The 23,342-nt window shown below is 33.0% G+C and overlaps 1 protein-coding gene across 4 annotated transcripts in view; it reads right to left on the bottom strand.

Annotated features, from left to right (window-relative positions):
- LRBA (LPS responsive beige-like anchor protein) overlaps positions 1-23,342 on the bottom strand; it is a 748,688-nt gene that overhangs the window by 224,890 nt on the left and 500,456 nt on the right. For all 4 annotated transcript variants that reach the window (XM_022599722.3, XM_022599721.3, XM_022599723.3 and 1 more), the window contains one exon: positions 1,992-2,109. In XM_022599722.3, coding sequence (XP_022455430.1) covers positions 1,992-2,109 — 118 coding nt within the window. The remainder of the gene's footprint in view (positions 1-1,991; positions 2,110-23,342) is intronic.

The raw sequence follows: 23,342 nt of genomic DNA, 5'->3' as shown, positions 1-23,342 counted from the left end.
TTACTTTTATTATAGTATATATCAAGTTTTAGCATTAATATGCTGGTGATGATACTCATTTTACTCATGAACTACCACAAACAGTACCTTCTCTAAATACTGTCAGAACTAATAACAACTATTGTTGCATTAATGTGACATGAAGTTGAGATTTTATCTTGCTACAACTTCGAATTTGCAAAATTGAATTTTAGCAAGTTAAAAATATATCTGTGAATTTCTATAAAGACCTTTAAAATTTTAAGATTATATATTTAACAATCTAATACCCAAAAGTCTACATATACAGCTAATAAATTGTCAGCTGTACTTACTACTAATAATCAACAGCTTAAAAAAATATTCTCTTTACAATCCTTACATGTTTATGCTTTGTATGTTCCTATAATCCAGAAAAATGTGTGACCTGAAGAAAAATTTTCCCTCTCTGGTCAATAATCAATTTAAATGCTTTTTAATCATTTCTATCTCAACAATTACACATTTTGAGAATATCAATAAATGTATATCATATATATAAATATATTCAGCATATAAATGTTAATTTATGACAGTCATATATAAATTTTTATCCTTAAAAAATATGAAAATAACAAAGTCATAAAATCATGACAGAGAATTTAGAAGATATTAATTTGGTTAGTCTTGAAATTTTAATTATATTAACTTCTGTATCAGAACCATAAATAATCTACAAGTACTCATCTAGAAGATGATCCTTCTTCTCCACCTAGCCTAAAAAAATACTATGAGCCAAAAAATTTTATCAGTGTTAGTGCAATTTTTAAACACAGGCTTTATAACATGTTTTAGGTAAATAATTATATGATCATTCACTAAACACCTAAAATATATTTAGAACTGTCGTATACATATCCAACATAACTTTTTAATATGCCTTTCTTACATATCCACTATTACATTGAATACAGGGGGGAAAGAAAGGAAAAACTCAGGTTATGGCAGGTGACCAAGGCCATGAGGGAAAGGCAATAGAAAAACAAAGATGCAAAGCAAGGATGCATGAGAAATTTCAAAGAAGGAAAATAAATGAAGATGAGCAAGTAATAAATATTGTAAGGTCAAAACACCTTTGGGACAGCAAGAATGCAGACTGAACTAAAGTGTGAAACATTCACTTGATTATTTGCCTGGACGAATAATGTTTACATTAGAAAAAGAGGTATGTGTGTGGAGAAGACCAAATATGGAAGGGAAAAGCATCTTTTCCTAAAAAAATCTGCGTTCCCTAAAACACATGATTTCATTAGAAAAGAAAATATGTATGGAATATACATTATGTGTAGATTTTTAAAATGATAACTTGTAGATTATAGAAAGAGAAAATAAGAAAACTTAAATCTATTTAAATGAAATGAGTATGTACAATAAATCACAAGCTTTCACATATTCTCCTTGTATGCCTCCACTCATACCCAATGATGCTTTTCCTTCAAGTTCACCTTGTCTCTCTTTTTTGTCTTAATGAATTTCACCAAGTTCAATTCTAAACCCACAAATCGAATTTTAGTTCTTTCAAGAATGATGTAATACAAAGCAACCAGGACAGTTCAGTACCATTTTCTGATGGTCCCTTTATAAATGGCAATAGATTAGACAAAAAATTAAATAAATGTATGAATCATTTGATTGCCCTCTCCCCTCTCGAAATGCAACCACCTTCCAGAAGGAGTTTAAGCATCAGAGCAATATGAAAACTCTACGAATGATTAAATGGGTAGTTATCCCCCATATTTATAAAGCACTGCACTAATTTGTGATTTGGCCAGAAAAATAAATTACTACAGATATTTCTAAGAGTGACCAAAGGGGGAAAAACCATGAAGATGCACATGGTTCAAAAAGAGGTCAGTAGGACAGAGAGTGGGCTACAAAATTCTGTCTAAATGGAAACAATATGGTACGTTCAAAATGAAATCTTAAGGAGATGGAGCTTAGCTTTGTAACAATATACGTCTGCAACGTATTACCTCTGTTTGCCATAAAGATCTCCAGGGCTGTATTTTGCAAAAGATAACGACGAGAAAAGATCGATCGTATCTCTGTGAACAGCCACTTTCCATGCAGCCCTTCTGTATATGCCAGGATCTAGTGAGGAAAAAAAGAATCCAGAGTAAGTAACAATAGAATTTTTTTGTTCTTCCCCCCAATTAAACAGAAAAGTCCCTATTAAGAAAAATAATTTCTAAGAACTGAATAGTTATTGAAATAATTTGGAGGGTGACTAAGAAAATAGATTGCAATTCATGAAAAAAGATGTTTAAATGAAAAAGCAGGACAAAACTGTAACACATCTATTTATAAATATATTTGGGGGCCTTTTAAAGCAATGATGTAGTCTACTGCTTTTCAGGAAATACATATTGCATTACTGATTGATTTTTGAGTCATATTATACAAAGCAAAATTTTAGACAACCCTTAAAAAGAAGACCTCAAAAGAATGTCCTACATGCTAACAGATGACATCTAAAATTCAGTTTCATATAATATGATTATAACATAGCCAGAAATACTTTTTGCGTACTTTAAAATTACAAATTTAAGTTCATAACTTCAAAAAATCACACTTATAAGGTCACTGTTAAGGCAACAGTCACTCATTCAGAAAGCACAAAGACTGACTGTATGAGAGGTTAAGTATCATCTTGTCAGCTAGGCTAAACACAAACCTGCGAATGAACTCAGCGTAATCTCTCTATGGAGTAGGAGGTTGTCAGAGTGACTTGTTACAATTCTTGTCATCCCATGTGACAGACGCAATGGCTTAGAATCTTTGCCAACTCAAAGTAATCCTGTCTTTAGTCCTAAGCCACTTTGTTGCTTTGTTATTCAAGTTTTGTTTTTTAAAAAGTTCATTTCAAAAGCTTAATTATGAAGGTGTTAAATGAAAACCAGAACTGGAATTTCTCCACACTAGTACGTCACAGAATATTAATGAAGAAAATGAGATGTATTTGCAATCAAACACTGATGAAAATCTGTGACAGCAAATTAAGTTAAACAACTAAGATAAATTTCTCAAAAGTAACCACCATTAAAAAATACAAATAAAATGACATTTGATTATGATATTGCACTGTAAGGACAAAGACAGGATAAACAAAGAGAGGAAAAATAATGAATAGTAAGAATGTATCCTACGTAAATGTTCATTTTTGATTTCCATTTTCTAGATCTTAATTGTAAAACAACTACATTCCTCAATGCAAAATACAGAGGATTTTTTTGGGAAAAAAAAAAAGAGAGCAACCTTATTTAACTCACTAAATATGTATTTAGATTTTTCTACAGAAATTATTCTATTTCTGGTACCATACAATCTAGAAATGAAAGACTGGGTACAATTCTTAGGCTCGGTGTTTTTTGAAAAAACAAGACAACAATTCAAAGTCCCAAACAACTAATCACACTTTCAGCTTTAAAACAGGTGATAGAGAAAATCCTACTATCTCTTTCATACAATCAATACCTATATAAGTAAGATCAAGAGAAATTAGGAGAAAAAAAGAGGACAAAACATCGGTTCTACTCTCAAATAGTTTCTTAAACCAGAGGTTACATGCACCCCTTTCTCCGACCACAACCAGTAGCTCCAAGGCTCCAGAGTCTGCAGTGGCCTCCTGACTGGTCTCTCTCCTTCTAATCTTACCTGGAGAATCTACTATGACCAGAGAAGCCAAAAAAATATAACTTTTTAAGTATAAATCAGATCATATACTCATATATTTAATACCATCCAGTGGCTCTGCATTATACGCCTAATAAACTCTGAAGCTCTTTATAACTGTTTATAAAGCCTTACATCTGGGACTGTCTGATGAGCCCAACTCATTCTTCCTCAGGGCCTTTATACTTGCTTTCTCCTCTGCTTGGAATGTTCTTCTCCCAGATCTTTGTATGGCTGGCTCACCCTCACAGTCACACTTCTGCTCAAATGTCACCTCCTTAGAGAAGCCACAGGATCTAAACCCCACTTCTGCCACTACTGCCTCATCCCACCCCAAACTCATCAGATTTCCTTTGTAACACTTATCACCACCAGAAATTACAATATTTCCTTGCTTGTCTATTGCCTCTCTTCAGCACTAGAATATTAGAATCTAAGTTCTATTAGGCCAAAGGCTTTGAATGCACTCTCTTTCCATCTTCTAGAACAAGGTCTGACACAAAGTAGACGTTTTTGAATGATTAAAATGAATCAATGAATGGCAACCAGAATTCCATATATGATCCACATTAATTTTGGGGGGGCCGTATGGTATTTTCCCAAAATTTCAAGTAGTTGAAAATACTTGAGAAAATGGTTATTTACATAAATATTCAGATTTCTGGTTTCTAAGGAAAAACTGGAGCATCTGTCAAACCTAGATCTATATACGCCACATAGTACAACTGGCATGCACTCTCGGTTTTGAAACAGTCTCCACTCATTCACTCATTTACTATCTGTCTAGTTTCCACTGGTATTTGAGTTTGCCATACTTAACTTATCAAGTAGTAGAGAATCCAATACATGTTCTGTAACACTTGTAGCCCAATCTATCCAACTATTAATAAGGAAAATGAGACTTAAACAAGATAAATACTTAATACAATGTCCCTTGGGAAGTTAGTGGCAGTCTGGCCTCCTCCCAGGTTTTCTAATCCAAATGTCCAGAGCTTACTTATATACTACATTGCCACATTTCTAAAAAAGGGTTTAAATGTTTGTTAAACTAGAACTCAACTCATCAGAAATTTTAATCAACTACATTTGTTTTCCTGTACTTGTGTTAAAAATGAAAGAGGAAAATCAAACAACAAAGCATTAGGCTTTAAGCTCTGTCATACGCTAAAAATATCACACACTGGTCTGAAAATTCTACCTCTTATATATTATAAAGCTATATAACAAGTATTGTTGCTAATAATGGTGATGCCAATCATTGCAAGATCATGGCCATGCAACTAAAGATTTAATTATTTTCTAGACTATTCCAATTACTAGCAGAAGTATACTAAAACACTCTTACAAGATTTTTCATGTAATAGTTTTCCAATCAATCAAAAAGTTCAATTTATATCCCATTCCTTTAAGCAGTATAGTTATTTTAAAAATATACTTGAAATATAGCAAGTGGTATGGTCCTTTAAAATTTGTTTTATTACCAAATGTCAAACATACGCAAAACTACAGAAAATGACATAAGCCCCACGTACCCATTACTGAAACTTAGAAAATTCTAACATTTTGCCACACTGTCCTATATATTTTAAAAACTTATAAAGCATTACAGATAATGTTGAAATTCCCATGTATAACCCTTCCTGATCCCATTTTCCTCCTTCATCAGAGCCAATCACTATCCGTGTTTTGAGGTTTAACATTCCTATGTAAGTTTTTATACTATTAGTACATACACATCCACAAATAATATCCAGAATTGTTCTACATGTTTTCAAACCTGACATCAATGGTATCATACTGAATGTATGACAGTGTGCAATCAGAGTTAAATATAAGCAGGTAAAGTAGTGTTTTAAAACTTAGAGAAAAAGAAACAGGAGGAGAGACAGAAAATTATTTAAAATTGCCAAAGCTATCAAAATTTAAAATCTTACACACAAAAAATTAGACTGACTTAAAAAAAAAGTAACAAATGAAATTCTACATTTATGGTCAAGATAGTGGGATTTAAAATAGAAACAAAGACTCTCTTAACTAACAGAATTACTAGCTGAAATTGATATAATAACATTTCTTTTAAGTATTCATTAGGAAAAGGTGTCAGTACTGAAAAGCAGCTGAGGCCTAGCTCAGCAAGAGGTTTATTTCTTATTGGACTGGTATATTCCTGGTCTGAGGCTTCACTTCAAAGTCTCTAGAGTTCAATTAAAACTGGATTAGGTAGAAGCAGACCCTTCTTTGGGACTTTCTGTTCACTGAAACTCTACATACACTGACAGCACCCTAGACAGAGGTCTAGCCCTCCAATGAATCAGTTGCTATGGAAACCGTATCATTACCATTGCTCTGCAGTTATGACCACAAGTCTTGAATAGCTTGAAAGCTTAAGCCCTCAGCACTCTCTGAATGTTTACCACCTTGTTTTCATATCGTTAGTATTATTATTAGTGAATTCAACTTTCATATTTTAATAATTTGTTTGAACAAAGATAGTTTATTGGTTAAATGTTGACATAAGGTTGTAGAGAGGAAAAAAGAAATCAGTATTTAATATATACATGTATATATACTCACACACATATAAAAGCATACATACTATTCTTTACATTAAAAATATCAAACATATTTTCTTTAAAATTTTTATCTGAAAATTGTGACTCTGAAAAAGGATTTATTATTTTGCCTGAATAGTACACAGCTTTTATTCTACACTTCAAATAGTATACTATGAATACGTGGGAAAATTTCTTCACCCTGTTGCATTAATTGGCTTGAAAGCAAAGTATTTTTCACCTTTAACCATTCATTTTGAAAAGCTAATGAATTTATCCAAATAATACTTTCTCCTGCTTTCTCATCCTCATGAAAGGATAAAAAAGAAACCTGCATTTATTGCCCAACTGCAAGATACTCTTATTTACTGAATATTAGGTATGTTCAAAAAATAGATTTAAAATAGTCTCTGAAAATATAGCCATATTTGTTCCACTTAAGTAAAAAAAGGTTTTGTTTTCAAAATCTACCCTCAATAAATATAAAATGTTTTCAAATTCTTTTTAAAGGGAAAGATACTAAAAAGTGATCAAATGTTTTAACCTCAAAAATAAGAAATATTTACATGGGAGTCTGCACATACAGAATCAATAAAAAGTGTTTTTAGAAACACTATTCTTAATGTTTACAGCTAGCACTGCATATCTTAGTCCCAAATATTCACCAATGTTTGGAGAGGTTTTACTCCTTCAGAGAATTCCACACTGATTTCTGAAGAATTCAATAATAAAAGTAAAATTAGATAAAATATACAAACAATAGAACTTAAAATTTCACAACAAAACCATTTCCAAAGTATATGGATATATATTTAACATGAAGAAAAACATTTTAAACTTAGCATACAAAATATAAACTAATCATGCCATCAGTTAAATAATGATACCACAGGTAGAAAATATTCATATCCCATTTTCATGGAACAAAATTATAAATTAGTCACAAGGATTATACCTTAACATGGGAAAACAGTAAATATTTGAAATATATTTAAAATGAAAACACATGTTAAAAAATAGACACTAGTCTAAAAATAGTCTATCAACTCACCACTAAATACATGTGCAAATATGTTTTATTTACGATAATTGCAATTTTACCAAAACAGTTTAAAGTAGTTTTAATCGAGTATTTTAAATTTGTACCACTCTATTATTAACATAGTTTTTGGATTTTGCTGCATGTAATTTTCTCTGAAGCTTGATACCAAAGCACAGCATTAAATTTATTCTAATACTGAATTCCAGTTGGTTTAAGGATGTACTTCATCATCAACTATATAAATGTTAGTAAAGTTTTTAAAGATATATTTTTAAAACAAAACTTAGAGGTCTTTTTGAATTGAAAAATGGCATATACTTGACTCTGGTAGAAATTTTAAGATGGTAATTTTGTTATTTAATATATATCCATGAACACACAGAATGTCCCCAAACTTGGAAAAGAACAGAACAATGACAACAAAAGTATAAAAGTTATGAATACAGAGAAAATTACCTTTTAAATTAATTATGAGTCATTTGATATTTTTCATCTATATAGTAAATTTCCTCCTTCTGCTTACTAGTTCTGTGATGCAGTACAGTATTCTTCTTAGCATTTTCATGGGTGAAAAATTCAATTAAACATATTCATTACTCTAATGTTCTACTTGGCAGCTTAGTCAGTATGAAAAATTTTAAATATATAAATAAAATGCTATGTGACCTCTGTATTGATTGGGCTAAAGTGGTTTTAGCCTGGGAGTGGATGATGGGGCAGCTGGGAGGAGCAAGAGGGGAGCATACAAACACATACACTCTTAGGTTTTCTCTTCCAATTACTGAGAGAGATGATAAAACCACAGCAAATGATGTATCAGCTCATTTTATCTTATCGCTTTGGGGCTAGGTGACAATGAAGTTCATATTTCACTGGCTCCCATTGAAGATTGTGAAAATTACTTGCCCTCATGACCTGAAATTTCACTAGAAGACAGAAATTTCTCTTCTGCAAAGTAATGCAATTTTTCAGATGTCAACCTTTAGCCCAGCTTTAAAAATTAATTTCATTTATATTAACCAATGATATTGATATTTTCACAGAACGCTCTTTGATACATAAAGCAATGACTGGCAAATTGATGTTGCTTTAGATGAGTAAAACTATTTTATTTTAAGCTGCTATGGCAGACAGATTTATGGCAAACTGAAATTCCCATTTCATAATTTAATATTTGTGCTGGAGTAGTGCACCTTTAAGCCCTTGGCCTGTAAATAATTCAGACTCAGTTGGTTCTGTTTTATTTTCAATATTCTTCAGCTTAAAAATAATTTGCATTCTAAATGATGTATCATAAAGCCACCTCTTATTGAACTAACATTTAGTATATATCCTAATGAGTCAAAAGCCAAATATAATAATGAATAAGCAAAACAAAGAAGGTATTTATCCACCAGCTAATTTTTAGATTTTTAAAAATTTAAACTATATCTCCAATCTGATTTTTTTTTGAAAGAAGAACCCAGATACATCACAAAAGGTTAATAAGGAAGAATAATAAGCAATATGAATGCATCTTACTTTATTTTTCGTAACAGTACATAAAGTAAAGAGCTAGGTATTAAGTTTTCAGAAAAAGAGTAGAATAAACTTAGATAAGTACCTGAATTAAAATAGAGACATTTGGATTTGGAGGTACCTTTTAAGATAAAAATATAATAAAAATAAAGCCACAATGTCAGTTTTACCATGAACAAGATGTGAAAGTGTTCCATATTATTTTAGTATAGAGATACAGAAATTACCTTGAAATCTGTACAAAGGAAATTTTAAATATTTTGGAGTAGTAAAAATGTTACTAAAAAATATAGTCTGGTACCTTATCAAGTTTTTATTACCTTTATCCAGTAAAGAGTTTTGTCTAATTCAAATGCCTTGAGAAAACAATCATTAGACCAATGCCCTTCATTTTATTGAGGTAAATTAAACATAAACATGCATTAATTTATGCATTAATCTATATTCAAAATTAGAAAAAGGTCAAAAGAGACATTTCTCTAGTTTAGCTATTTTCTCCCCAAAATGGTTTAATACCAGTCTGCCTAACTTTTTATTCCCAAAATCACTTTTGCATTTTTTATGCTAACGATATCCATATTATTTTTTCTTCAAAAATATTTATAGTTAATTTTCCTTACATGTATGATATGAGGAAATGGTAATATAAATAATACCTTATAATTTTTCCATTTAGATTGGAAAAATTCCTAGTTACTTCTCAAAAACTTGTGAGAATGACATGCTATTGTCACTGCATTCAAGTTACAAAATGTTCTTAGCTACTATTCTGCACACTGACTCTCTAAGGTCATGAGCTTTCTATTCCTGAACAAAGAGTTAAATTTAAATCAGCACTAATAAAAAACTACCTAATTTTAAATGTGCTGGAATATTCTATAATATATACTTTTAAAACAAGCAATGGACACAAACTATCTTTCTTCTCGATGCCAATTCTTACTTTATGAACTCAATCTCAATCTCAGATTGGTATCAAACGCCCTCCCTACATAGAGGAAACCCAATCTTCAAATTAGAGTACTATCAGCCTGTACCTAGACTACTTATCTCTTTGTAGCAGATACAACATGGTTTAGTCATTGGAAGATTCTCTGGTGACCTATTTAACCTATTTAAACTAATTAAAGGGAAAACCTTTGTTTATCTTCAAGAAATTTGCTTTTGTTCTTCAAACACAACAGAGAACAGAAATAAAAAGCAAAAGGAAAAGGAAGAAGTTACATTAGAACTTGATGCTAAAATCAGGACACTTTCTTCCTAATTAGAGGGAAATACTTTTCCACTTCATTTTTTTTAGCTTTCTTCCTCCTATTAAGTACTCATCTTGTTTAGCTGGAGTCAATTATAAATGACTAGTATAGGTTCTTATTTGCTTCCATGTTAGAGTATGAAACTAAATACTGTGCTCATATTCAGCTTCAGATATAATCTTCCAAAAAGGTATTTTTTTAAAGGACCTATATTACAGAAAACATTATGAGCGCTATTTAAATAAGATTTGAGGGCTAACATGATTTCATTGCATAACTCAATAACACTGCACACCCTCACTAGATTGGAGTTCCTACTTCCTGGAGCTTCTTGAGATTAGGCCACTGGTCTTAGTCATCTTTCTATTCACATACCAAACATGGTGCCAGGAACATGGAAGACATTGACTGATGGATGGAGATTCAGCTCAACCTCACAAACTACATACAGTCTAAGATTCTGGGAACACATGAACACAAACATAACACAAAGCAAAAAGGGACAGAAAAATGAAAAGGAAAACTACAACACAGCATTTAAAAAAAAAATTAAATTCAAGGGTCAGCATATTTCAACTTCTGACCAAGATGGAGTAACAGGGACTGGATTTACCCTTGCACACAAAAAATATTTAAAACAGATATAACATGTGGAAAAAATTGTTTTTAAGAGATGAAACACCAAGCAGTGAAAGACAGTGATCTCTGAGAGACAGGAAAAAAAAGTGGTGACACCGCCTACTGCCCCAGCTCTCTGCCAGGAGACTCTGCAAGCCCCAGAGCAGGCAGGAACATAGTGGTCTCTAGGAACAGAGAAAACAGCTTGAAATACTATGAGATCAAGGGGGCTAAAACTGCAAGTCAGAGTAGCAGATTGGAGAAAGCTGAAAAGTAGCAGAGCTCCTGAGATCTGCAGTCTTCAGGTGAGATCTGATCAGCTTAAGAAAACAACCTGAGAATCATTCCCCCAAATTACAGGGAACAATATGCAGAGCTCACACAACCAGAGCAAAAAACAATCTCATAATTCATCGAGCACTGGTTAGAGTACTCAGAAGGGTTTTGCCTCAGTAGACGGGGAAAAATTAGCCCAGGCTAAATGCTGCTCTGGTCCTGCCTAACAAACCTTAACAGCAAGATCCACATAGATCAAACCATTTCCAAGGTACGTAATTGTATCTTAGAAAAACGAATTAAAATATTTATAGCATACAAAAATATCCACCACACAACAGGGTAAAATTCACAACAGCTGGTACTCAATTCATAAATTACCAGGCCTGAAAAAAAATCAGGAAAATATAACCCATAATGAGGAGAGAAATTAGTTAATCAAATAACACAAATGATAGAATTATTGGTAAAAGACATCAAATTGGACAAGGTAGATATTAGAGCAAAAAAACGTTAATAGGAATAAAGAGGGTCATTTCATAATAATAACAGATCATTTCCTCAAGAGGTCATAATTATCCTAATGGTTTCTGAACTGAATAACAGAGCTTAAAAAATATATGAAGCAAAAATTGAGAGAACCGAAACTAGAAATACACAAATCCACAATTATAAACAGATTTCAACATTTCCCTTTCAATAATTGATAAAGCAAGTAGATGGCACATCAGTAAGGATATAGAATACTTGAACAACTGAACATGAACTGACATCTATAGAACACTCCATCCAACAGTAGAATATACATTTACAAAGATAAAGCACATTATGAGCCAAAAACCAAGTTGCAATAAATTTAGTTAATTCCAATCATATAAAAGTATATTTTCTGACAACAATGGAATTAGAAATCAGTAACAGAAAGATTTTTTTTTAATTCCCAAAATATGAAAATGAAATAGTATACTTTTAAGTAAACCCATGGGTCTGAGAAAAAAATTAGGAAGTATTTTGAATTGAATACAAATGAAACCACGACATATAAAAAGTTGTGGAATGGCAGTTAAAGTAGTGCTTAGAAGGAAATTTCTAGCACTAAACACCTATATTAGTGGGAAAGAAAAAAGGTCTATCAAAGATTCAGCTTGCACCTTAAAAAAACTAGAAAAAATAAGAGCAAATTAAACCCAAAGCAAAAGAAAAGAAATAAAAATTAAAGTGAAAATCAATGAACAGAAAATAGAAAAATAGAGAAAAAATAATCAGTGAAACCAAACACTGGCTCTTTGAAACGATCAATAAAATACATAAACTTCTAACCAGACTGATCAGGCAAAAAAGAGAGAAGACACGAATTACCAAAATCAAGAATGATATCAGGAATTATCAATATCAGAAGAGAAAAAGCATCCCTATGGATTACACAGAGACTAAAAGAATAATAAGGGAATATTACATACAACTTTATACCACTAAATTGGACAATTTTTATCAATGGACAGCGAACTACCAAGAGAAGTTTTCCCACTCCTGCACTTTCACAACTTATCCCTGAATGTACCCAACTGTCCCCTACATTTCTCAAGAATGTCTACATCAGTTTCCTTTTTTTGTGTATTCCAATTTGACATTCTTTGGATTTTAGAATGGTGGCTGAATTCTCAGCCCTCTCATTTTACAGTGAGGGATTTCATCCATGACCACTGCTTCTAATACTAAACCACACAGGAGTGCTAGAATCTACTGATAAGACATTAGAGGTGATTACCTCTACATGGAGAGGACAGTTCTGGACTCATATCCAACCACTTACTAGATACCTCCACAACAATATCCTCTAAATTGTCAAATTCAACATACCCAAAAATGAACTCATTATTGTCCCCTCAGGAGCTACCATTAGTCCATTACACACTATTTTGCTAAAGGGAATCACAAAAACCACACAGAAATCTGAGTCATCCTAATGCCTACATATCATTCCTTTTGACCTCAGTCATCTCTCAGTCAACAAGTTCAATAGATTCTATCTCCCTATCAGCACTTACATCCATCTGCTCTCAGTCATGCACACTGAAATCTACTTTAGAGCAAGTCCTCATCATATTTGAATATTTTCAGACATATTTCATGTTCCAACCATGTCACACAACATACACTCATTCAACCATGCTATGCTGTTTCATGTTTACATGCCTTCCATGTGTTGGTGGTCTCTGGAAAGCAAACTCTTAATGAGCTTGGTAGAGAAGGTAGTGAGGGTGCTTGTATTACAGTAGTAGTAGACAGTAATAGCAACAGCAGCAACAAATACAATTTAATTAGAGCTCGCTATATGCCAAGATCTATGTTAAGAGCTTTATTTCAATTCATTATCAAAATGGCATTATGAAATAGATATTTTCACCATTTTATAAATGAGGAAATGATTTTTGAGAGGTTAGATGACTTAGTCAATATCACATAACTAGTAAGTGGTACAGCCAAGTCTATCAGGCTTCTAACACTGTGCTCTAAGCCACTACCTAGTACTTCCTCCACGGTGAAACTCTCATCCTTAAAGGCCAAGTCAAGGTTTTGTAAAACCTCTGACTTCCCAAGCAGATGCAACAATTCTCTGTTTTCTGCTATCACAGGCCTAGTACGAATTCCATTTATTTGTAATGTATCCCTTACCAGACAATAAATTTCCTTAGGTAGACATACGTATTACTAATTCTATAAACCTGGAGTACCTAGTACATTATATAACTGAATGTATACTTAATGAATAAATGATGAAATTAACTATTTCTGCTGAAAATTATTCCTTATCTCCCACTCCTTGCTTCCACAATTAGTTCCAAAACTAAATAGAAAAGAGATCTCTAGACTTTGTAAAACAGTGAACTCTGTCTCAGCTCCTAGTAAGGGCATTCAGTGGGGCCGTAATCAAGGTTAGCAAAATTTACTGTTCCCGGAGAGGGTGGTTAATATGACCTCTCATAAGTACTAAAAATTTATTATTTGGTTCACTTTAAAAGGAATGTATTATAAGAACAAAAAAGTGGACACTCTTCCAGAAATTGGGAAAAAATCCTATAAAAGTATCATTCCCCTATGATGAATTATCAGCACCTAACAGAAATATAAGTTTTCTAATACCTCACCCCCCTCCAAAAATCCTGAACATATATGTAATATGAATTTTCTATATTATCTAAAAATATTCATTCTGCTATAGAAGATAAGGGAAAAAACGGGATAGATGAAAACCAAAAGAAACATTAAACACTGAGAGCAGGGTATGAGATACAGGCAAAATTCACAGGTTATGTTAAGTAGAGATAATGAGTGAGGACGTAGCTTGTGAGACATCTCAAACAGGTGTTAAACATGTACAATAAATTTAAAGTTAGATACCTGTTAAAGACAGTATATTGAATGTATGACAGAATAAAGAAGAGTGTAACAGAAAGAGATTGAAGGACCAAGTCATAAGATAATCATGACAACTTTGTTTTGGGTGTTGATATTTCTGCAGGAGTTCAGAGCGAGGCAAAATTGCCCTTTTGTTCCAGACATTCTTTTCAAGGATGTTTGTATAGAGAACAGCCTTGGAAGAGACAGACAGTGTCTTGCTTCAGAGCAAAGGGCAAGTTTGTTTACTGTCCAGTATAATAAAGATAATGATGACCTTTGGGGCAAGGGTCAGACTTCACTGTCCATTGTAAACATTCTGGGTTCCTAAAGATTGAGGTTGCTCAACTGGGATGTAAACTCAGTGGGTGCACAGTATCTGCCTGGGCTTCTTGGTTTAGTCTGCTCATACTGCCATAATACAATATCACAGACTGGGTGGCTTAACCCTAAGAAATACATTTCTCACACTTTTGGAAGCTGGGAAGTCCAAGCTCAAGGTGCCAGAAGATTTAGTTCCTGGTGAGAGCTCTCTTCCTGGTTTGTAGATGACTACCTTCTCACAGTATCCTCACATGATAGAGAGCGAAAGAGACCACTCTTCTTCTTCTTTTAAGTCCTATCACATTAGGGCACCAAACTCATGACCTCATTAAAACTTAATTACCTCCTAAAGACCCTATCTCCAGATACAGTCACAATGCAGGGGCGGGTGGTGGTGGTGGTGGTGGTGGTGGTGGTTAGGGTTTCAATACACGAATGAAGGACACAATTAAGTCCACAGCACCTCGAGAAACTTGGGGGCAAGGGGAACAGACATTAACTTGATGCTATTCTCTTCATTGTGTTGTAATAAAGGTCTCTGCCTCTGACCCAGGCGTCTCATGTCTTCTGCTAGCATTCAGGAAATTTTGGCAAGATAAATTGTTACCTTGCAAGTAATGTAAAATTTCAGGTCCATGATAGTTCTTGACACTCTGGAAGACAACTATCAGGCTTAAATGTGATAAGGAGCTATAACACATTTTGCTGACAGGAATGCAAAGAAAAGTGTATATTGCTGGTGAAAACATGAAATGTAAAACCCCTTTGGAAAGTAGGCTTACATTACTTATTAAAAATAAAGATAGTCACATTTTTCATAGTGACATAAACAAAAATGGTAAACAAAACTATGAAATCCAATGTATGTCATTAGGAAAATGGTTGAAAAATTATGATACATCGTCTTCTTCTGTTATTGAAAAGAATGAATGAAACCCACATCAGCTTGACTTGGCTGAATATCCAGCATCAAAATATAGTAGAGCAAGAAAACAATATACCAAAAAGCATTTATAATAGGATTTCATTTCTGTAAATCAATAAAAAAATTCACGAACAACACAAAAATTTATGTGAAAACAGAGAAAAATATGAAAGGATACATATTAGATTGTTAATATATGTTAGGTATGGAGGGAGATGATCTGTGGGGAAGGAGATGGGGCTGAGGAGAGCCAAGAAAAGAGGGGGAAAAGCATGCCTGAAAATAAAACACACATGCAACAAAAACAACCACTGAGTTGATTACATTTATTGATATAATAGAACTATGTAGGTATGCATAAAAACATTTATTAAAATCTGAATGAGAAAAGGTATGTCACCATTTTCTAAATTTGTTGACTATGTTATGTTATCAATTTTTGTATATTGTCATGGAGGATAAGAATGATGTTTTCTTTTCTTTCTTTCAGTAGTTTTCAGAGTTCAACTTATTTACTTTTTTTCTCCTTTAAAGTTTCCAAAATTCTTTCTATAGATTCTTAGAGTTCTTCATCACTTAGGAGCAGCCTGCCTTCCTGCTCACTGTCTTTAAAGACAAGAATACAACTCCTTTCAATTTTAAATGCTTTACTCCTGATTTCCGTCAATTACCTCAGGTTCAGGTCACGGTCCTTCACAGTCAATGGAGTGAAGACTTGATTTAGAAAAGGTAAATGAAAACCAACATGGACCTCAGTAACCATCTGAGAGCTCACCAAACCTTTTTTCTTACCTGTCTATTTCTCACCTCTGTATACCTGTTACAACAATGAGAGCAGAATAGGAATTTACTGGGGTTCAATGAGTATATTTTATTTCTGAGGATCAATAGTCTAAAATACTTATCTATTTGACCTCTGCCTCTAGCATTAATAGTAAGGTTTGTTCATATTTGTCCATGTGTTTTTATGTTGATACAAATATAGACCTTTCCTAGGCCACGTTTTTTTCTTTGGTTTATTTTACTTCATTCATAATTTATATCAAAAATAGCAACCTTTAAATGAAAGCAAACTAATTCCGTATAATATCACCTTCAACATTCAAAGCCCCCACAAGTAAAAAGTAAAAGAAGAGAAAATACTTAGGTGCTGAAATCAATCACTATTTTCATACTTAAAAATTTATTAAGGTATTACTTACATACGGTAAAATACACAGATAATAGGTGTATACAGCTTCATGAGTTTTAATAAATTTATACATCTATGTTATCAGCACCATCTCCAGAAAGTGGGCATAGAGGGAACATACCTCAACATAATAAAGGCCATATATGACAAACCCACAGCTAACATCATACTCAATGGTGAAAAGCTGAAAGAGTTTCCTGTAGGATCAGGAACAAGACAAGGATGCCCACTCTTGCCACTTTTATTCATCATAGTTTTAAGTCCTAGCCATAGCAATCAGACAAGAAAAAGAAATAAAAGGGATCCAAACTGAAAAGGAAGAAGTAAAACTGTCACTATTTGTAGATGACATGATGTTATACATAGAAAATCCTAAAATCAAATTGGTTGATAGCATTTTTCCAGTCTTTTATATAGTTATTGACTTTATGCCTATTGTTCTATCAATCACTGAGAGAGAAATTTTAAAATCTCCAGCTAAAAATTGAATCTATTCAATCTATTGGGAGATCTATTTCTCTCTTTGGTTCCTTCAGTTTTTGCTTCCTATTTTACAATCTCTATTATTTCATGCTATGTCAGCTTCCTATTGCTGCTATAACAAATCACTACAAACAATGCCTTAAAACATGTAAAATTACCTTACGGTCTTGTAGGTTACCATTCTGAAATAGATCTTAGAGGGCTAAAATAAACAACACCAATCTGAGTTCCTTCTGAAGGCTTGTGAGGAAAATCCACTTCCCTGTCTTTTCCAGCTTCTAGAGACTACATGCATCCTTTGGCCAGCAGCCCCTTCTTCCTCCATCTTCAAAGCCAGCAGTGTAGAATCTTTAAATCTCTCTCTGACTCTGACTTCTGCTTCTGACATCACGTTTCATTCTCTGATCTCTCCTATCTCTACTCTCTCTTATAAGAACCCTGTATTTACTTTGGGTACTCAGATAACCCAGGATAATCTCCCCACTTCCAGATCCTTAACTTAATCAGCTCTGCAAAGTTCCTTTCTCATGTAAGGTACATATTCACAAATTCTGGGGATTGGGATATGGACATCTTCAGGGAACACTTAGCCTGTCTACCACAGACATATATACATTCAGCATATGTACATTCAGGATTGTTATATCTTCTTGATAAATTGGACCTCTTATTATAAAACGTTCTTGATCTCTGCCAATATTCCTGAAATCCATTTCATCCATTTTTAATATTGGGGTTTCACATTTCTTATGATTAGTGTTTGCATAGTATATGTATTTTTGTATTATGTCTTATATACTTGACATTGTCCCATAGCTGACTAATGTCCTGTTCATTTTGTATGACTGTTTTTTCTTTCTGTGCTTCCATTGGCAGAGTTTCTATTGCCTTGACTTTAGTTTAACTGATCTTTTTCTTACAGTATCAAATAAAATGTTAAGCACATCTAGTTAAGTTTTCAGTTCAAATATTATAATTTTCAGTTCTAAAACTTTCATTTGGCTCTGTTTTATAGTTCCCATTTTTGTATTAAGATTCCCCATGGGCTTCCTTATTTTGTTGTTTTCCGTTAAATATTTGAATATATTTGTAACTGCTTTTTGTTACACAGAAGTTTTTTTATTTTCTTCATTTATTTATTTTTACCGTTAACTAAACTCTAGATTTTATTATGATTTCACCAGTTTTTTCATTAATGTCCCCTTTCTATTCTAGGATCCAATAAAAAAATACCACACTGTATTTAGTTTTCATGTCCCCTCAGTCTCCTCTGGTCTGGGACAGTTTCTCAGTCTTGCTTTGTTTTTCATAGTCTTAACAATCTTGAAGAGTATTGGCCAGAAATTCTGTAAGCTGTTCACACTCTGGGTTTGTCTGTTGTTTTCCTCATGATTATAATGGGGTTATGGGTTTTTGCTACTAATATCATAGAGGTGAAGGGTGCTTTAAGTCACATTATATGAGGGAGTTACATGATATTCACCTGACATCACTGATAACAGTAACCATCACCACTTAGTTTAAAGTATCATTTGGCAGATTTTTCCATTGTAAAGTCACTATTACTCCCTTCCCTTACTCTATTCTTTGGAAGTTATTACTAGGTCTGGCCCACCCTTGGAAAGAGGTGGGTAGAGTGAAACTAATGGGGAGTATTTATCTATTTATCTTTCCACACATATATATTAGATTTCTTAATTCCATAATCTCTATCATTTCTGGGACCTTTGCTATTAAAGAATTTTTCTCTTCGAATCACATTTCTTGGTATGTCTTGGAATCTTTTTATATTGGATATTGTGGACTCACTACAATTATTTTGCTTAGATTTTGTTGTCTTTCTTTAGAGAGGGGTGAAATTTTGTTCTGGAAGACAGTTAATTTACTTGTGGATCAGACAGTTCCTTTTCATGTTTGCTTTAGGCTTTGTTAAGACAAATACAGACTAGTATTTATTATATTTATTACTCAAGGACAGGGCAGATCAGTCCCCTATAAGCTTTTTATACTTAGTCATAAAATGGAATAACTGGAGCAGGACAGGAGTAGCAGAAATTGATTTCACCTAACAATCCACACTACCTTCCTTTGCTGACATTACTTTTCACCAAGGCAAAAGATTATACTCCACATTTCCCTCCACAGAAATTAATCCATGGGCATCTTCCAATGTTTATTTCAACACAATTTTACCTTGATAAACATGAAGGTTGGAGTGGACATGGGTGGTACACCCAGGCTAATTTGAACCCTGGAGTTTCTTAGGGATAACCCAAGATCAATGCACATAAACACCGATTTCACTATGCTTTACTCAATGGAAAATAAACCAACTCAATTGGTATTTTGTACATTTATCAATAATATGGGCTTTGCTTCTGAAACTTGATATTATATTTATAGAGGGCTTCTATAGTTGTACTTATACATTTCACTGATAAAGAAATACAGTAGGTAGCAATCTGAGTAAAAAAATATTAAGTTTTGTACTTAGGCTAAAGGCAATAGTCCCTTCAACCTATAAATGTGGTGTGTTTCAAAACACAGGCCATAAACTAGCAATTAGCCCATCAAAACAATGTTATAAATTTTAGTTCAATTCATAGGTTAGCTCACAAAGTGCTATTTTGACCAAAAAGTGACTGAACCATATAAAAACTCTGAATTCTAATCATCCAAGGGCAGAAGTCCTCTTAGCTTCTTCCCATCTCAACCCCAAAACTTGACAGAAGCAATAATTTTATAGAGAATAATAACAATTAAAATTTTCTAAGAATAGCCTATGTATATCTTGATATTTGTTCAGAAAGTTCAGGATCTCCTTAATACGTTGTCCAACTACACAGGACCAATTCTACTAAGGCTAAATTTCTTTAAAAATATACACTACCAAAAATAGACTTATATACCATTTTTTTCTATTAATATTTTTATGTAAGATATCAGCTATAAAGTGAGCATCAAAAGGTATTGTTCATATTCTACATACTTGGAAAACAACAAAATATTACTGCATGCTGTTTCTAGGCAGCAGATGAAACAGTCTGGTGGGTTTTCTTTTTCCTTCTAAGAAAACACATTTTGGTTTAATAGTTTTTCAGTTATGTTCTTTTTTTCATAGTCCCAAAGATTCATTACTTTGATGACCATTTATCAGAGACTCAAGTTCAATCCACACTATCCAATGAGATAGCAAATAATTCAGCCTCAGTGACTATGTGTGTGAAAATGGGCTGTGTCCTAGATAAATGGCCTACCTGCCTCTGACATAGATTAGGTCATCATTCAAACTAACCACAGATCTCTACAACAAATACAAGAAAATAGAAGTTCACTTTAGCTGATGTTTCAGTTTTAGTGTAGATTCTTCCCTTTCAGATAGTTACAATATTATAAAAAAATGATGGCATAGGCTTAAAAAACCAAGATTCAGTAATACAATGATAAAGACATTTCATAAGCTTTACAAACCACCAATTATTCAATATATACTTACATCTGACTTCTCTTTTACATTAGAGCATCTTCTAAATTTCTGCTATTTCAGTCTAATTTAAAAGTGTAAAAAAAAAAGTATATACACTATACTATGCTAAGGTGGCAGACAAGAAAAGCCATTATAGGCATATATCTCTTCCCATATTCAAATACGCTTTTCTGTATTCCTATCAAATTTCTGTTCTCTCCCCATCTGTCTTGCTATTAGAAGAAAGAGTAAACATTATTTAGAGAGGGAGGCTGGCTGGCTACCTGACATTACTCACAGGGTGGAATTACCTTGGTCCAGAGTTTACTCACTAATCTTACACGTTCATAAACAGAAACAAAACAAGATTCATCTGTCAGGAATAGATTCCTATTAACCAAGTACACGAAGATCAAAATATAGAAAAATGATTTTTTATTGCTGATGAGAAAACTAGACATAGACTACATTCTTTACCTATAGGGGAAAAAAATAGAAAGAAGTCTGATTAAATTCAGAATGACACTTTACTAATTTAAAATAAGGAATATACTAGCTCTCCTCTGGTTAATCCTAGCAAAGTGACTATAATTAACCTCTTCTCTTGTCCTATGACTAACTTTAAAGGTTAGATCACTTAACCTCCTTTTCCAACACTCTTCTTTCTTGCCTTCCTCTATAAGAGAGGTTTCTCTTCCTCCATAATGCCCTCTCTTACAGACAGACTGTCTTTTAGTCTTAGTCAATGAGACTCATAAAGAAACTTGCAAACAGAGACAAACTGTAGGAAAAGTATAATTTTCTCAGTAAAGATGTGCTGTTGTATCCTCATTCCTTTCACTTTTTTCTCTTCCTTTAAAACTTTTTATTATGAAAATGTTCAGACATACATAAAAATAGACTTAGTCTATGTACCCATCATACAATTTCAAGAAGTTTGACAATTTTGTATCTTCTCTCTCCTATGTGAATATCTTCTTTGGGGAGTATTTTTCTTTTAGGGTGATTTTAAAGTAAATAATCATAACATTCATCCATAAATGTGTCATATGGATCTCTAACAGATGAAGAGATCCCTTTCTAATTAACACAAACATGATGTCATTATTACATGTAAAACAATTCCTTAACATTATCCACATGTAAAAATCCCCTGTCTCAAAAATACCCTTTTTCCCTTTTAACTGGTTCCAAACAGTAATGAAATGAAGTCCACATATTACTTGATATGCTTTTCATGTTTTTATTCAAGGAGAATCTCCCCTTCCTTATACCATTTTAAAAAAGAAACTGGGTTATTTATCCTATAAAATTTCCCATATGCTGTATTTGGCTAATTGTTTCTTCATGGCATCATTTAATTTCTCCTAGAATCAATCATTTCCCCCAAATGAGATGCAAGCATCTCATGGAATCTGCTCAGTGATTTATAGGAAAAGTTTCACATTCTCAATATAGAGAATTTTCCTTTTAGTAGAAAATGGTATTTAGAGACCATAACCTAGGCATTGGGGGCATTCAATGCTTCCAGACAAATTTAAGTAGAAACAACTAAGAAACATGTGCTCTGAGGCACCCCAGGTCACTGCAGCAAACTCACAAGGACACTGCAGGATACTTTTTAAGGAACACAGCAATAATCAAATCTGTCAAATGTCATATGAGCTACTAGCTTGAGATCAAGTTTTAATATTAGATCACAAGGCATTTCTTTCAGTCATGTCACATTGTGGCAAAACTGAGTTTGCAGCAGCAGCAGCAGCAGCAGCAGCGTCATGTTAAAATCAATGTGGATCAGGAAATAAGAATGGAGATACGATTTCAAGAGTAGAAGAAGCTGTGCAATACCAAAGAGAAGCACATCCCATTTATAAGTAATTATGGTTATTTAAGAATAAAAAAATATTTTTTTTCTTTTAATTTATGTGCATTATTTTTTCAAACAACCACTGCATAAATACTTTGTAAGTCGTTTGGATCTAACTGTTTAATAAACAGAGCTGTTATGCATTTCTTTTAGGCTAGAGTAGGGTTTCCAGTCTCAGCACTATTGACATTTTAGACTAGATAATTCTTTGTTGTGAGGAACTGTATCTTGTGCATTACACAATGTTTAGCAGTATCCCTGGCTAGATACTAACAGCACTCCTTCAGCTATGACAATCAAAAATGGGTCTAGGCATTACCAAATGTTTTGTCAGAGGGGGTGAGAAAGTGGGTGAGATGGTTAAAATCACTGCTGACTGAGAACCAATGGCCTAGAGCCACTGGGGAAAAAAAAAATTACTGAAACATTAAGGGTACCATGAATCAAGTAGGTTTTGGAAACTGATGTATTTTTTAGGAAAAAACAAAAAACATGAGTTAGTACCAATCTTTCTAATTCAAAGTTAAGATTACAGTGCTTTTAATTCTTGGATTTTAGATCTGAATCTTTTTTCTTATGCTGAAAAGGTTGGTTCCTAATAATAATTAATGTAAGTACTTAGTCCCTTTATCTTGGAAAATACATATAATAGTTTCAAAAAGGCAAATCAATATTACATGAAACAGTAAGTCTAAGAATTTCTTTGTAAATTTTACTCTTACTACATATCCAACTAT

The sequence above is a fragment of the Delphinapterus leucas genome, chromosome 5 (genome assembly GCF_059928025.1).
Source record: "Delphinapterus leucas isolate spDelLeu-1000000601 "Yukka" chromosome 5, BTC_Dleu_Yukka2, whole genome shotgun sequence".
Lineage (NCBI taxonomy): Eukaryota > Metazoa > Chordata > Mammalia > Artiodactyla > Monodontidae > Delphinapterus > Delphinapterus leucas.
Note: the sequence above shows the minus strand (reverse complement) of the source record. Positions and strands in the feature narration are given on the sequence as shown.